This window comes from Diplotaxodon limnothrissa, linkage group LG4, assembly GCF_057381915.1.
Source record: "Diplotaxodon limnothrissa isolate DT_005_m linkage group LG4, D_limnothrissa_male_GT1.1, whole genome shotgun sequence".
Taxonomy (NCBI): Eukaryota; Metazoa; Chordata; class Actinopteri; order Cichliformes; family Cichlidae; genus Diplotaxodon; species Diplotaxodon limnothrissa.
The window spans coordinates 20,167,807-20,184,316 of NC_140599.1; the positions used below are offsets into that span (position 1 = coordinate 20,167,807).

The window sequence follows — 16,510 nt, forward strand, 5'->3', positions numbered from 1 at the left end:
TTCCTTTGCCTGCAATAAAGCTGTAGTTTTTGAGTTCATCCCTCGTGTCCAGGAGTCTGCATTTTGGGTCCAACTCCTGCCTGCACAGCCGAATCTTGACAGGGACAGACTGGAATCACAAGTTAACTGTTCTTTTATTTACACAAAAACACCAGGTGCAGAATATATACAGGTGGGAGGGAAAGCCAGGGGTTCCAGTGGTCTGCGGGGTAGGGTCGGGGGAGAGAAACAAATCATTGTCACTCATTCTCTCCGCTTGAGAGATCCACACGCACGACACTCTTTCCACAGTTTGAGATGTCTAAGCACAGTTAGTTACATACACAAGCACACTAGAATTCACCAAGCTGGATTTACACTAACTTATCAAACTCAATAGTCCAGCAACAAGGAGATCAGAGCCACTGCCTTAAGTAGTGGCCAGAGAACAAGATGAATCACCAGTGTGTGCTTAGGAGCAGGTGCGTGGGCCAAAAGGGAAAGCTCGCAATGAGCTCCACCCAGGCAGAGTGATGAAAGAGAGGGGGAGGGCGAGCACAACCAAAACAAAGGCTTGGAAAGAGGGCACACCGGGCTGGAGCATACAGGCTTGACTTGGGACACATGGAAAATATTGGAAATGCATATATTGCATTTTTGGTCTCCCAGAAGATGGCCCCGACCAGGTAGGAAGGTGCGAGAATGAGTCCGGGGTCTTCCTCCTCCTCTGTGGTGTTGAACTGCTGGGAGAGCGCATCCGGTTTCACGTTCCGTGATCCTGGTCTGTAGGTGAAAGAAAAGTCAAAACAGGTGAAAAACAAAGCCCACCAGGCCTGCCTGGAGTTGATACGTGTGAATGACCAAAAGTATTCCAAGTTTTTGTGGTCAGGCCATACAATGAATGGTTGTGCGGCCCTCTAGCCAGTGCCTCCATTCCTCCTATAAAAGTTTAATAGCCAACAGCTCCCAGTCCCCGATGTCATAATTATACGTTGTGGGGGAGAATTGGCGAGAGAAAAAGGCACATAGGTGGAGCTTGTCATCCTTTTGTTGAGACAGGACCGCCCGCACCCCAGAGTTAGACGCATCCACATCCACAATAAACTGCTGTAGGATGGGAGCTGTAGAAAACCTCTCTTTCAGCTGAGTGAAGGCTTGCTGAGCCGCTCTGTCCCACTGACATGGAACTTTTGGTGAGGTTAGTCTGGTGAGTGGAAGTGTGATCTTACTAAACTCTCTGATAAAATGCCGGTAAAAAAAAAGCTGAAGCTGCTGGTGATCGGAGGGTTCGGGCCACTACACCACTGCATGTACCTTTACTGGATCAGGTTTCAGATTCCCTTGCTCAATGATGTGACCCAAAAAAGCCACAGAGTTCACATGGAATTCACATTTCTCCCCCTTCACAAAAAGCCTATTTTCCAAGAAGTGATGGAGGATTTGCCTCACGTGAACCTGATGTTCAGCAACTGCCTTTGAAAAAAAAAAATCCCATGCTACCACAGGGGAAGATGAAGAGCAGATGATGCCTGTCGTGAGTGATTCAGTTATGTATTTGTCCATTCCTTCACTCTCGGGCCGAGAGAGGCTTAATAAACAACTGGAGGGAAGTGGGGCTCCCGCCCAGCGGGATAGGTCTGGTGTTTCAGATTATTATTATTACTTTTTTGGGGGGCGAGGCAGGCGGAGTAGCATCTCACAGGCAGTTCAAATGGTGATCAGTCATCTGAATTAACAATAATAATAATGGATACTTTATTGATCCCCATGGGGAAATTACTTGTTTTTCTCTGCATTTGACCCATTCACTCAGTGAAGCAGTGGGCAGCCCACTAAGCAGGCGCCCGGGGAGCAGTGTGTAGGGACGGTACCTTGCTCAGGGGTACCTCAGGGTAGCCGTTAAGTGGATTCGAACCGCCGACCTTCCGATCATGGGGCGACCACTTTACCTACTGAGCTATCCCTGCCCCTCCCCCCAATGAAAGAACAACAAGAAGAAAGAATGTCTTCGTTTACCTGCAAAACCAGAACTTAATTTTTAATCATTTTTAAATCCATCTTAACCTAATCCAAATATTGTATTTAGGAAGAACATCCTCCTGAATAACTTATTCTGAGGTTTTATGAAAATACTAGATACACACATGCAGGGCCTTGGAGTAGGGGTGTGTCACCAGGGTGCAGAGGAGGCTACCCCCCCCTCTGTCCCCTTCTGGCTGCCTCTGCCTCAATTTTATCCCACAATTTAGACATTCACATTACTCACACCCTCATTACACATACATATAGGATCTTGGGGGTGGGCACGATACACGGAGTCCAAGTTACCATCAGGGTGTACACCTCACCCCTGGCATCGTTGCCCACCTCTCAATTTTAAATACACGTAGACATTGAGGGCTAGCAGGAGGGACTATGCGCTTACCTGCTGCTCTCTGGCAGGTAGCTCCATGCCCTTCTGGGTTTTAATTGCACCTTAGAACACACATGCATCAACACTACAATGAGCGGGTGGAGGGAGGTTTGGAGTCTTCTCTCACCCCCGTTCTCTGCGGCCTGCTGGAGCGGGGGGGCTAGAAGGAGTTGGCCGTCCGACTGCGGTCTGGGGTGTGGGGCCTCCCTGCTGCTGCGGAGTCGGGGCGGTCTGCCTCTCCCCACCGCAGGGAAAAGGGTAACACCACCTGGGTCTGGGTGCAGTTCCCCCCTCCAGGGGCAAGGGTACCTAGACCCGGTTCGTAGAGTACGCTTGGGGAGTGTGATCGTGTGTACAGCGTCTCTTTATGTCTGTCTCCACGTCGGTTGAGTGTGGTGTAAGTGCATATGAGAGCATGAGGGTGGGAATGGATGTTTGTGTCTGTGTGTGCCTGTATGTCTGTGTCTATATGTCAGGTTGGGTATCAGACGCCACCTCTCTGGGGACACCTCAGGCCTCCAAACCTTGGAGGGCCTATCTCCCCCCACCACCACTTCCCCTGCCGGTGGCGGACTCCCTCAGGTGTCGGTGCGTTGGTGGTTCTTTGTGTCTGGGGGTGGGCATCCGGGTACACACCGGCTCACTCCTTGGCGGCCGCTTATTGGGGCTCGCTCGGGCCATTTCGGTCACTCAGGCACAGCTGGCTGCCGGCGGAGCTCACGGGCGCGTCACTGCAACCCCCCTGGCTTCTGCTCCGCGGCTGCTGAATGAGCCCTCATCTGGGACTCTCCTTAGCTCTTACTGGGACAGTGGCGCGGCTGCCCCTCTGTGGGTCTTCCTTGGTCTCTTGTGTTCTGGGGGCCTCTGGATGTCTGGAGTTTTGATCTCCTCCATACCTGCTTCATACCATAGAGGACAGGGCTGTGGCTCCCCACACTCCCTAGCAGATCGTTACATGGAGAAACCTTTGGAATGCAAGCATGCTGATCCACACAGGTATGCACACAGGTGTACACACGGGTATTCACAGACGCGGACTACAGCTTTCTTGGCTGCTGCCTCAAAGCACATTGTGCGCTGTCTATCTTGCGTGCTGCACAATATCGTTTATTATTTAGTATCTACTGTTATCTACTGCTAGCTAGTTTATTGTGATGGTGCTTTTTTTTTTCTTATTATGTTGCTCTTTGTTGTTTGCTTTCTCTTCTGTTTTTTTTTCTCCATACAGGTGACCCAGGTGTTTTGTTTTTTTTGTTTGTTTGTTTTTTTTTTCTCTCTTCCCCCCCTTCTCACCTTCTCTTCTCCCCTTTGGTTTTCTTTCTCTTCCTCTCTTTCTTTCATTCTTTCTCCCTGTCCTATCCCACAGTCATGTCTGTCCCGTTTGTAACAACTGAAAATAAAATAAATTCATAATTATAATAAAGGTCAATCAAATGGACCAATATGGCAAGGCCACGATGATCCACTTGGTAAAATAAATCCGCTTGGCATCTTTCTTGGCCTTAAGACAACAATTCTGATGGCTATAGATCCAAACGGGACAAAAAAACAAAACAAAACAAAAAAAAACAAAAAGAAATGCTTGAAAACATCATGAATAATTACCAGTTTGAAACCTGATCTCTTTTCTATTTTCGTCTCTCTTCCCCCTCATCTTTCTGTCGTCATTTACCTTTTAGCAGTTTATGTGGCACAAAGAGTCGAAGTCTCACCTGAAGTGACTGGATACATTGGAAATGATGTCACCCTGAGCTGTCAGTTAATCCAAGGACCAACATATACCAATGTTACTCAGGTTCAGTGGGCTCTCCAGGATGAAGAAGGAACAGGAAAAAAGAAAGTCACTCTCATTGTTTTCAACACTATGTTTGGAGTGAATATTTCTGAGAGTCCACTGAAGGAGAGAGTGGCGTTTGATAAACATTCGTTGATAATTAAGGCTCTAGAAATGAAAGATGCAGGATCCTATACCTGCAGCATTTCCACCTTTCCCAGTGGTACATTTGAAGGAACCACCAAACTTGTTGTTCGAGAAACGAAACCATTGTCAGCAGGAATAGTTCTTGCTATAGTGACTGCTGTCTTGTTGCTGTTAGCGATCATGGTGGCCATGCTTTATTTCATCCGCATTAGAAGACGCCATTCTTCCGCTGGGTTTCGTTTCGTCATTGATACGACTGGTCCAGAGAGAGAGTTGCAATCATCTGCAACTGAGAGAGACCAGGATGTTGTGTACTCTGACATCAAAGTGAAACCGTCCAGAGATGCCTCTCCTTTAACCAATTACAAACTCAGAGAGAGCGTGTATGTTGACGACGTCACGTACTCCGAGGTCATAGTTTCTCGTCAACCCAAATCAGACACAGAGTATGTTTACGTTTAGCATTTTTATCATTTTCTGTTGTGTTTTTGTGTTGGTTTAGTTTGTTATTGTGATAAAAAAAAATTGCCTGATGATAATATGAACACTTGTTTAGGTGTTTAGTCGTAACCAAAGGAATATTTTGGCCTCATGGTTTCATGTGTGCATGTGCTAGAAAAGCACCCACAGGCTGCAAGTCAGAGGACTAATCAGTGTTTGATCTAGTCTAGCAGATGCTGCTCTATCACTGCATAAGAAAAAAAATCATCTAATTGCAACAAAGAAATGCAAAGTTGTGTCGACCAGAGATCTTTAATATCCAGCCAGTCATTGCTGGTATATTTCACGCAGCTCTGAATCCACTTTAAATGGCTGAACCAGTAAAACAACATGATAAATGTTTAAAATTACAGAAAAAGTTATGATAGTTCACTGAGGCTGTCCTGTAATTATAAAATATGTTATAAATTCTAAATATGTTCATTTTATGTTGGCTCATTAATAATAGTTTAATCTTTTACCTCTTTGGCAATTACATTGGTATAGTATGGGTGTGGCCAGTCTTTATCAATAGGAAAAGCTGTAAATCGTATCAAAGTTGAAATTCAAAATCTATGCACTTTTTGATATTTTCCGAAACTGTCCTGTGGGCCAAATTCAAGTGTTCGCTGGTTCGATTCGGGCCCCTGGGCCTTATGTTTGCCACCCACGACTTTATTCAGCTGTTTTTTCAGGAAATAGATGCAAGCATTCACAATGAGCTGCTTTTTGCAAACCTCTAAAGTGTTTTGAATGTAAACAACTTTACCGGAATGAAACGAAACACCTGCATGGTGATCTCCACCACGACAGCAAAAAAACTGCACCTGATGTTAACTCAGCAGTCTATCGCTGCATTTCTGCAGGACGGTTCAGTTACATGAAGCAGTCCGTTCTTGCTTGCTAACCTGACATTTCCAGTGTTACGTGGCCATAAAAGTAAAATTACCCTGCAGAGAAGTTCTGTTCCTGACAACAGCACTGACAACATTCAGTGAGAGTTCCTATTACTCTTCAGCAAACTATGAAAGGAGGAAGATGAAAAGAAATGGAAGATAAACATAAAAAAAAAGTTACACAATCAATGCAGTAACTGGGCAATGCAGAAACCAGAAACAGAAAGGTTCAACAAAGTTCTCCAGTAAAATCAACTTCATTACCTGTTGCCTTTATTGAATTTATTCATATTATCAAAGTTTATTACAGCAGGCATAAACCAAAATCAATAATTGTAAAGATCAGCACTGTATGTTATCCAGCTTCATAACTTATAGTTAAAGTTGAGGTGCTGTACTCTGCCCAGTGTCCTGTCTGCTTGGGTCTGTGAAAAATATTGCTCAATATTACTGTCACAACCCCGTACGCAGGTGTTGCGTCGTGAGCATAGTTTGTGACAAAAACTGGTTTGCAAAAGTGTCTGTCGTGGTGGAAAACTGAGCTTAACACCTTGACTATTGAATGCTACTTTCTAGCATTTCCTGTCAGCGTTATTTGGTTGTGGGTGTGAAAATGTTGAACACAAGATGTGTACACATGTGACGTCTCCAGATTCACTCTGTGCTGTCAAAACAAGTATAAACTTTTTTCCATAAAATCTTATATCAAATGTTTATATTTATTTTCATTGTGTGATATTTGAAAGTTGTGAAATTCGATTGCATCGATGTAATGCTTTAGAGATAATGTTCTCCAGTAGACTTCTGTTAATTCTGCACATGGTTATTTGTGGTTGTTGATCTTGATACAGTTGCAGTTTAAACCTTTCCATTTTCACCAAACTAATTCTGTGGTTTTCCTTTTCTGCTATGATGAGCTCTGTCTTGACAGGAAACTGATGTCAAAGATAAGACAAGGCAGTTTAAGGAGTGCGTTATGAAAGTCATTCCATATCAGATTACCAAGATGTGAATAAGTAAACCCAGCAATATTTTCCCACTAGAAGTGAAGACACATGATGAATGTACTACTGAGAATGCGTCACAGGGACACACATTCATGAGCTATGTTGTGATGTGTAATAAGAAACAAGGAGGACGAACAACAAAAAAACATGGGTGTTACAGAAGGAATTAGGGTTTTCTTAGTCATTTTCGTCTCTTCTGTATACTTGTCTTCCTCTCTCATTTGAAATGTTTCGTGTTTCTTAAATTTAAAAGAAATGTTAATTAAATTTTTTATATACAAAAAAAAAAAAAAAAGAAAAAAAAAAAGAAAATACTAGATAGTTTAATGCAGTTTAGTGCAGGCTAAGCTGGTTAATTTGCAGTTCTGTGATGAAGTTTGTCTAACTGGCTGTCATTGCTGTGAATTTCCATGTAACAACGTATCAGACATCAATCTAAATTTAAGCTGATGATCCACCTTTATATTTGCTTGATAGCTCATGTAATATTTGCTTGTATCTTGTTGAATTCCAGTGTGTAAATCCACAATCAGGAGTAAATCCCAGATCAGCGAAGATCAGCTGATCACATACTATAAAATTATACTGGACATCCCAAAACAATTTATTGTGACTTAGTTTAAGGTAATTTTGATTTTTTTTTCTTTACACTACAGCGCCACACCAGGCATCTCCCATTTTGACCTTTGGACTTCCAGGTCATATTTGGCACAAATGTTTCTGTACACTATGCCGGTTATTGTTCCATGTATGCCCTGTCTGCTAGCATCTTGAACCCTGCTGTTATGTGCTGGATTGTCTCGGGGACATCTTTACACAGCCTGTACCTGGGGTCTTGCCTGGTGTGGAAGACCCCAGCCTCTGTGGATCTTGGGCTCAGAGCTTGTTCCTGTGCTGCTATGATTAGTGGCTCTCTGCTGTCTTTCAGTCCAGCTTTGTCCAGCCAGGATTTCTGGATGTCAGCCACTTCCTCTATCTGCCGGTGGTACATACTGTGGAGGGGCCTGTCCTTCCATGATGGTTCCTGCTCTTCCTCCTCTGGTTTCTGGTCCCTTAGGTATTCACTGAGCACGCAGTTGGTTGGGGCTATCTTCCTTATGTATTTGTGGATGATCGTTGTCTCATCCTGGACTGTGGTGCTTGACACTCACTAGGGCATGGCCTCCTTCTTTCTGCTTAGCATCCATCTGGCTTTAGGGTGCTGGACTTGGGGTGAAACCCTCCATGCAGGGTTAGGAGTTTCCTGGTCTTGATGTCAGTGGCTTCTATCTCCAGGCCATCTTATTATCCCAGCAGGGTACCTGATCATGGGCAGATTGTGTTGGGGAGTAACGGAATACATGTACCGGCATTACATATTTAAAATACAAAAAGTAACTGTAACTGTATTCCGTTACAGTTACCATTTAAGAAGGTGATATTCAGAATACAGTTACTTTGTTGAAATAAATGGATTACACAGCGGTCTTTTCCCATTTCATATGTTAGCCTATGCTCTCTCTGTTTTTGGTAATTCCACGCCAGTGGAAACCCAAACTAAACACACATTTAGAGGCTCTAATGCCTGTGTTTCAATCTCACAGCCCGTGTCACCTCTACTTGTTTTTTTGTAAAAATTTTTTTGTTATAATGTATATTGTATATAATGTATATTGTAATAAAATGATATTATGTTGTTCAAATGTGAAAAGTATATTGTGAGAACAATAAAGTTTTCACATTACATGTGATATAGCTCTATTTTTCTTTTGCCTGGGTGGGAGCTCTACGCTTTCGTAATGTTTCGCTTTGAAACCAGACTGAAATGTTTCTGAGATATCGTTAATTTCCAGTAGAGCCTGGAACTGAAGGAAGACATTTTTTTGCAGGGTTTTGGACAGGAAGGAGAGTTTAGAGATTGGTTTAAAATTTGAGAACACTGTTGCATTGAGATTTGTTTGTTTTGTTTTGTTTTGTTTTTTTTTGATAAATGGGTTCACTATGGTATGGTTAAGATCGGCTGGGATGGTTTTAATAATGGTTAAAACTGTAGGTCCAATAGTGTCAAAGACACTATTATCTTTGACATTATTAAAAGAGAGAGGGGATAATAGTGTCACAGGACATTCACAGACACATTTACACCTAACACCCTTCTAGAAAAAGGCTTTGAGTTAATTTGCCCTTTCCACTTCCACAAAAACAGTCTATAAAGCACTGTCATCTTGTTGTTATTAATAAATTGTTTGTAATATATAGCACCTTTTCACCAAAGCAATCGTCAGATAAGATATTCATTTTTGACAATCTAAGACTTTTTTCAGTATTATGAATATGTTCTCATAAATTATAAAGTCTAAGGAGCTTAGAAAGAAAAGCGTCTGGACTTCTTTAAGTTGCTTGAAGACATTTCACCTCTCATCCGAGAAGCTTCTTCAGAGTCCCAGATTTAAGACCAATGGGAGTGTAGACCCTTTACATGGGTGTAAAGGGAATCAAAACTGGATTATAGATGGCAGACAATTGGTGTCGTAAGCCACCGCCTCTGTTTACCCTCTGCTTTACCCTCTGTTTACCCTCTTTGAACAGAGGCGGTGGCTTACGACACCAATTGTCTGCCATCTATGATCCAGTTTCTAGATCCCGTGCCTATGCACATCCTGGTTCTTCTGACCTCAGGAGATCACATGATAGGGTGGGGCTTGGTTTCACAATGAGTTCACCCGAAACTTTTGCTGATTGTGACCAACACCTGTTTTCACACCTTGGCTCATGTGATTAGGTAGAGGATCAATAGGGGGTCCATGTCCATCTTAGGGGATACTCCAATAGGGCTTGAATCTGGGACTCTCCACCATTTGACCCAGGAATGAGAGGTGAAACATCTTCAAGTCCAGACGTTTTTCTTTCCAAGGTCCTTAGACTACGATGACCTGGATGGCTGAGAACCCCCACAGACATAAACTATATTCGCTCCTCCAGGAGAAAGCTAAGTACCCCAAAGAGAGAGTGGCTCTTTCTGCTGCCACACAGAGGTCTCTGGACAGGAAAAAGAAGTAAGAAATTAAAGGGAAACACATGTTTTTATGGCAATGCTTTTTAGATCGAGTGATTAGTGGTGTATGTGGTACTGGAGTTGGTGAGTCTCCAGCACAGACTAGGAAGATGCAGCAGAAGCCAAAATGCCCCACTACCAACAAATACGATATTACTTCATTATTACTTTTTAATTGATTCTAAATTTCACTTGATGTTATTTCTAAATGATCGTCCTCAAAAGTTATTTACATACATTCATTACTTCTTTCCTAGAGTCTTGAAGCCAAGCCAAAGACAACATGTTTGTGCCTCAGGACAGCTTAACCGTCAGGAGCAAGTCTGTACCGGTACAGATTGTAAAACATCTATTATAACCAGTGTTGGGACTAACAGTTACAGTACAGTTACAGTAACTACGTTATTATTGTGGTAACGAGCACGGTAACTAGTTATTATGCCAAAATCAGGAACGCGTTAGTCGTTACTGGGATTTAGATAGGGTCGTTACTCGTTACTTCGTGTGGTGGCTGTCGCGGCGCTTCCACAGATTCAGTAACATTAGCAAGTGGTGGAGGCCAGCAGGTGGATGAAGGAAAAGGGAGGCAGGAGGAAAAGAGACCCGAGGCGGCCGCCGGTCCAAGTGTGAACTGAACTTCAGGTAAGAAGTTATAACCTGCAGTCTCTCTGGGTCATATATGAACCAAGTTTAGTTGGAGTTTATTTTCGTTGTGCTGACTTTTTCGTACTGCGTGCTAGCTAGCATGACGGAGTTTCTATACAGCTGGGTGGGTGCTATGTTACTGATGTTGAACTTTATTTTGTTCATAAGTTATTAGAGTTGCCAACCGTCCCGTCTGGTATTCAGAGAAAATATTACGCGTTTCTTATTGAGGTGAAAAGGAACAGTTTGTCCCCTAATTCAGCTACAATGAAAAAGGCACAAAGCTGGAGTTATTCTGTGTCTTTACGCTGCACAGCTGTCTCTTCTTCTTTCATTCTCCCCCCTCCCTCTCCCGTTTCAATCATGAAAACTGATCAGTGATCAGCTGATCGGCTTTTCTCTCTTGTTTGTTTATCGCTCACTTTGCGCCGAAAGAGGAAACCAGCGGATGTCGCGCTAAACAACAGCAGCACGTTTAAGCTTGATCAGCTATTGTTAGAATTTATTTAATATTAATTTCTAGTATCAGCTGATGTTTGCTGGAGCCACAGCTGTAAACCTGCTGGTCATGATATGGTTTGGTTATCTGGTGAGAGGGAAACATGAAGATGAAACCAGGAGATGTCCTTACTGGATCATCAGAGCTGTGATGGAGAAACAGGTTCACCTTTTAGGTGACATGAATGAGTTGAAGGGAAGTTATGAACTGTTTCTGAGAGACAAATAACACCAGGATCCTTTTTTATGTAGCTGACAGCTGGTAACTGTGCAGGGGCGGGTCTAGCAAAGTTTTGCCAGGGGGGCAGGTAGGGCATTAACAGGGAGAGGGGGGCACAAAGAAATACTTTTCTTTCTTATTCTCATTTAAAATGTCTAGCTTGTAAAAAATAATTATCTGAATCTTACAACAAACGATTGATAGATTGATGCATATATACCATCAGAACAGTGTACATCACTGTCACAACAGCGTTTATTTTCATTCAAAGGCTTTATGATTTTTCCTATAATGGTGGGCCAGTCTCTAGTCAAAATGCCCGGGCCAATTTTCTGTCCCAGTCCAGCCCTGTATGCAGCTCATCTGCAGTCTGGTGTTGCCTACATCTTCCTATTCAGAAGGCAGAATTTCCGAGTTCTGAGTACAATCGAAAGCACCACGACTGCAGTTTTTGTGTTGGATGTAAAAGACGCACATGACGCTGTGACGTAGGCTAGAATCATGGCAGCAGTCAATGACGGTCCAGGCGTGGGATTTCTCTCGTGGAAATATGCACATTATCTTTTCCTTTCTATTGGTAGGTGGCACAGTGCACTTGTGGCAAGTAAGCAAGCTAGAAGACTGGCAAAGTTATGGAAGCAACACATTAACAAGAGAATTCTGAGTAAAACCAAAGTTACTTTCCCTAGTAACTAGTTACTTTGAAAGTAACGAGTAACTTGAAGTAACTGAGTTACTTTTGAGAGAAGTAACTAGTAATGTAACTAAGTTACTATTTTAAAGTAACTTACCCAACACTGATTATAACACACCCATTGCCTGAAGTCATTCTTTCTCAGTACATTGTCCACCGAGGTTTCAATATTTTTTATTATAATTAATTATAATTATAACATAATTTGTCACATATTAATAAAAGTAGCAGTCTTCAGACACAACCTGCTTTCGACGTATAAATAAAGATCTTTGTTTACACACTGGCATGCTGTTACATTAATTGTAAGGGGCAAGTTTGTACTTGTCCAGTAATTATTGTACCAGTATAGTACCAGTAAACATTGTAGTCATTCTTTCTTAGCTCAGTGTCCGCAAAACTTTAAACATTTTTTGTTTTTTATAGATAATTAATTACAGTTCTAACATTATTTCAGTCACATATTCATAAATGCAGCAGTCTTCAGACGCACCCTGCCTTTAATGTATTTAAAGTCATGCCCTAACTGGAGTTTTTACTCTTTTAATGCAAACCTTTCACCACTAAGACTTTAGTCAATGCTGCTAACCACACGATGGTCCTTGAATTAGCTTTGAAAATTCACATGAATGAACTGTTGCTCACCGAGTAGAGCCGTATTGTGAGAGGGTCACCATGGCTATTAGCCAGGCCAGCTTCTGGGAGAAGGGTTCTGGCCCCTGTTTTTTTGTTTACAGTGTGATGATGTGAGGGGAGCCGCGGTGGAGCAATGGACTCCAGGATGAGATGGGGATAGGAGGGTTCTCCTCTTCTGCCTGGGACGAGGCTGGTCTGGACCCTGCTCTGAAGGAGGAATTTCGGTCCTGCTTGTGAACACCTAACAAACATTTATCCTTTGTTGTGGGACAGTTACATTGTGGGACAGGGTGGGAGTTTAGCGAGCATAGAACATTGTGTTTTATATGTTTTTTTGAAATTGGGATTATTTATTTCTGGGGATTTTAGTACCATGACAACATTTTATTGCTTGTTTTTAGAATTGTTTTTCATTCTTCCTCCCTGGTTTGGAAATAAGCTGTTTCTGATGAGACTTACATCATCTATGTGCCCTGGGTTTCTGACTCGCGCACTCTCCCCTTGTATCTAAAGAACCAGCCTGTATAGTAAGACATTCGCACCAGCGTGTCTACATATTCACGAACAAAAACATCACAGTGCTGTTGGTTTGACTGTTGCCACTCGCCAAAATAATTTGTGTCAACAGCTGATTGTCAATGAAGGAAAAAATAAGTAGCTATAGTTAAATGTAAGTCAAAAGAAGCTAAATTGAAAACACTTAAAAACAGTTGTGTGCCTAATTACTCTGGCTTTGTTATCTGTCATGTTTTAGTGATGCATATATTTAATATCAACTGCTTATAGCTGTAAGTTCAGTTTTATACAGACAGTCAGACAATTTAGTTGTGGTCAAAATACAATATTTAAGTGTGTATGATTTATTCATTGCATTTTTTTTTCTTCAAGGGCTTTAACTACCAGATGCATGCTTAATCATCAAGGTAAGTAAATCCCAAATGTACTGTTTGGGAAAACCTGCAGTCTGTTGAGACTGAAGAAGTCACTTGGATGAGTGACAAAACATTTGTCTCACTGAAAACACTACGCGCAGATGAACACAATCAGCCTTTTGGGCTATAGTTACCAATTTGTACATTGTTTCCTTCTTTATCTATGCTGAGTTTTCAGTTCTCTGAGTCATATCAAAGTGTTTTAGTACTTGGTTTTAATGACTTATGAAAAGGAAAAAAGATACAATCTCTGACATCTTCAGTATTCTGATTATTTTTTCATAAACTATAAACTACATTCACTCCTACAGGAGAAAGCTAAGTGCCCCAAAGAGAGAGTGGCCCTTTCTGCTGCCACACATCGGTCTCTGGACAGGAAAAAGAAGTAAGACAAGAAATGGAAACACATGTTTTGCATTAATGCTGTTGAGATCCAGTGATCAGTGGTGTATTTGGACTTCTTTAGGGTTGGTGAATCTCCAGCACAGACTAAAAAGATGCAGCAGAAGCCAAAATGCCCCACTACCAACAGGTGTGAAACACGGCTGTGGGATGTTATTACTTTTTGGTTCATTTTGTGTTTCCCTTTATGCAATTTCCAGATTATATTCTCCAGAGGTTATTTACATACAGTGGGGCAAAAAAGTATTTAGTCAGCCACCGATTGTGCAAGTTCCCCCACCTAAAATGATGACAGAGGTCAGTAATTTGCACCAGAGGTACACTTCAACTGTGAGAGACAGAATGTGAAAAAAAAAATCCATGAATCCACATGGTAGGATTTGTAAAGAATTTATTCGTAAATCAGGGTGGAAAATAAGTATTTGGTCAATAACAAAAATACAACTCAATACTTTGTAACATAACCTTTGTTGGCAATAACAGAGGTCAAACGTTTACTATAGGTCTTTACCAGGTTTGCACACACAGTAGCTGGTATTTTGGCCCAGTCCTCCATGCAGATCTTCTCGAGAGCAGTGATGTTTTGGGGCTGTCGCCGAGCAACACGGACTTTCAACTCCCGCCACAGATTTTCTATGGGGTTGAGGTCTGGAGACTGGCTAGACCACTCCAGGACTTTCAAATGCTTCTTACGGAGCCACTCCTTTGTTGCCCGGGCGGTGTGTTTTGGATCATTGTCATGTTGGAAGACCCAGCCTCGTTTCATCTTCAAAGTTCTCACTGATGGAAGGAGGTTTTGGCTCAAAATCTCACGATACATGGCCCCATTCATTCTGTCCTTAACGCGGATCAGTCGTCCTGTCCCCTTGGCAGAAAAACAGCCCCATAGCATGATGTTTCCACCCCCATGCTTCACAGTAGGTATGGTGTTCTTGGGATGCAACTCAGTATTCTTCTTCCTCCAAACACGACGAGTTGAGTTTATACCAAAAAGTTCTACTTTGGTTTCATCTGACCACATGACATTCTCCCAATCCTCTGCTGTATCATCCATGTGCTCTCTGGCAAACTTCAGACGGGCCTGGACATGCACTGGCTTCAGCAGCGGAACACGTCTGGCACTGCGGGATTTGATTCCCTGCCGTTGTAGTGTGTTACTGATGTTGACCTTTGTTACTTTGGTCCCAGCTCTCTGCAGGTCATTCACCAGGTCCCCCCGTGTGGTTCTGGGATCTTTGCTCACCGTTCTCATGATCATTTTGACCCCGCGGGATGAGATCTTGCGTGGAGCCCCAGATCGAGGGAGATTATCAGTGGTCTTGTATGTCTTCCATTTTCTGATGATTGCTCCCACTGTTGATTTTTTCACACCAAGCTGCTTGCCTATTGTAGATTCACTCTTCCCAGTCTGGTGCAGGTCTACAATACTTTTCCTGGTGTCCTTCGAAAGCTCTTTGGTCTTGGCCATGGCGGAGTTTGGAGTTTGACTGTTTGAGGCTGTGGACAGGTGTCTTTTATACAGATGATGAGTTCAAACAGGTGCCATTCATACAGGTAACGAGTGGGGGACAGAAAAGCTTCTTACAGAAGACGTTACAGGTCTGTGAGAGCCAGAGATTTTCCTTGTTTGAGGTGACCAAATACTTATTTTCCACCCTGATTTACGAATAAATCCTTTACAAATCCTACCATGTGAATTCATGGATTTTTTCTTCACATTCTGTCTCTCACAGTTGAAGTGTACCTCTGGTGCAAATTACTGACCTCTGTCATCATTTTAAGTGGGGGAACTTGCACAATCGGTGGCTGACTAAATACTTTTTTGCCCCACTGTACATTCAGCATTCCTTTCCTAGAGTCTTGAAACCAAGCCAAGGACAAACGGTTTGTGCCCCCAGGACAGTTTAACTGTCAGGAGCAAGTCTGTACTGGTCCAGATTGTAAAACAACTTTATAACACGACCATTTCCTGAAGTCATTTTCTAGATAATCCTTCTAAGCTCATTGCCCACCAAGGTTTAAACTGTTTTTTCTATAATTAATTATAATTCTAACATCATTTGTCACATATTCACATAAAATGTCACATAAAAGTAGCAATTTTCAGGCACAACCTTGTTTCAACGTATAGACAAAGATCTGTGTTTACACTCTGGCATGCTGTTACATTAATGTAGCTTCACACAACCACAGATGCACAGCAGGCATTCAGTGTGGACTTTGTTTCAGAAATGACTGAAGAATAAGAAATTGATGGGACCAAGAAACAATATAAGACATTTATATAAAAAGTATTTCTGTAATATTGTGTGAATTGATGCGTGCACTGCAGCACCACGCTGATTTCATATTTGTGCACTTGTAGCATTCAGTGTTGAGTTTTTTCTCCCACACTGCCATGTGTGTCTTTTAAACGATGTTTGATTTAATTTAAAATGTCAGATTGTTTTTTCTTTTTAGTTTTAGGTCAACTTACGGCATAAGTCTATATACGAGCTTCTTTTCTGTTGTTTGCTTCACCGATGGTTCATGACCCGGTAAACATGTTTAACATGGTATTAAACAAGTGTTCCACCCCAGCCTAGGCAACCGGCGTGCAACACAGAAAAAAAAAAAAAAATAAGGAAAAAAAAACTACTACGGTTCTCCACCAAAATCCCAAAACGAAAGTATCGACAGCTATTTACATCAAAGCAAAATAGGACATTTATTTACATCAAAACACCAAACTGTTTACAACCGGGGGGGAAGAT

The 16,510-nt window shown here is 42.2% G+C and overlaps 1 protein-coding gene across 1 annotated transcript; it reads left to right on the top strand.

Annotated features, from left to right (window-relative positions):
- Positions 1-681: 681 nt before the first annotated feature.
- LOC146633690 (uncharacterized) lies at positions 682-4,775 on the top strand. Its single transcript, XM_085351881.1, has 2 exons — positions 682-760; positions 4,072-4,775. Exons 1-2 carry the CDS (start codon positions 682-684, stop codon positions 4,773-4,775), a joined length of 783 nt encoding a protein of 260 aa, XP_085208007.1.
- The last annotated feature ends 11,735 nt before the right edge of the window (positions 4,776-16,510 follow it).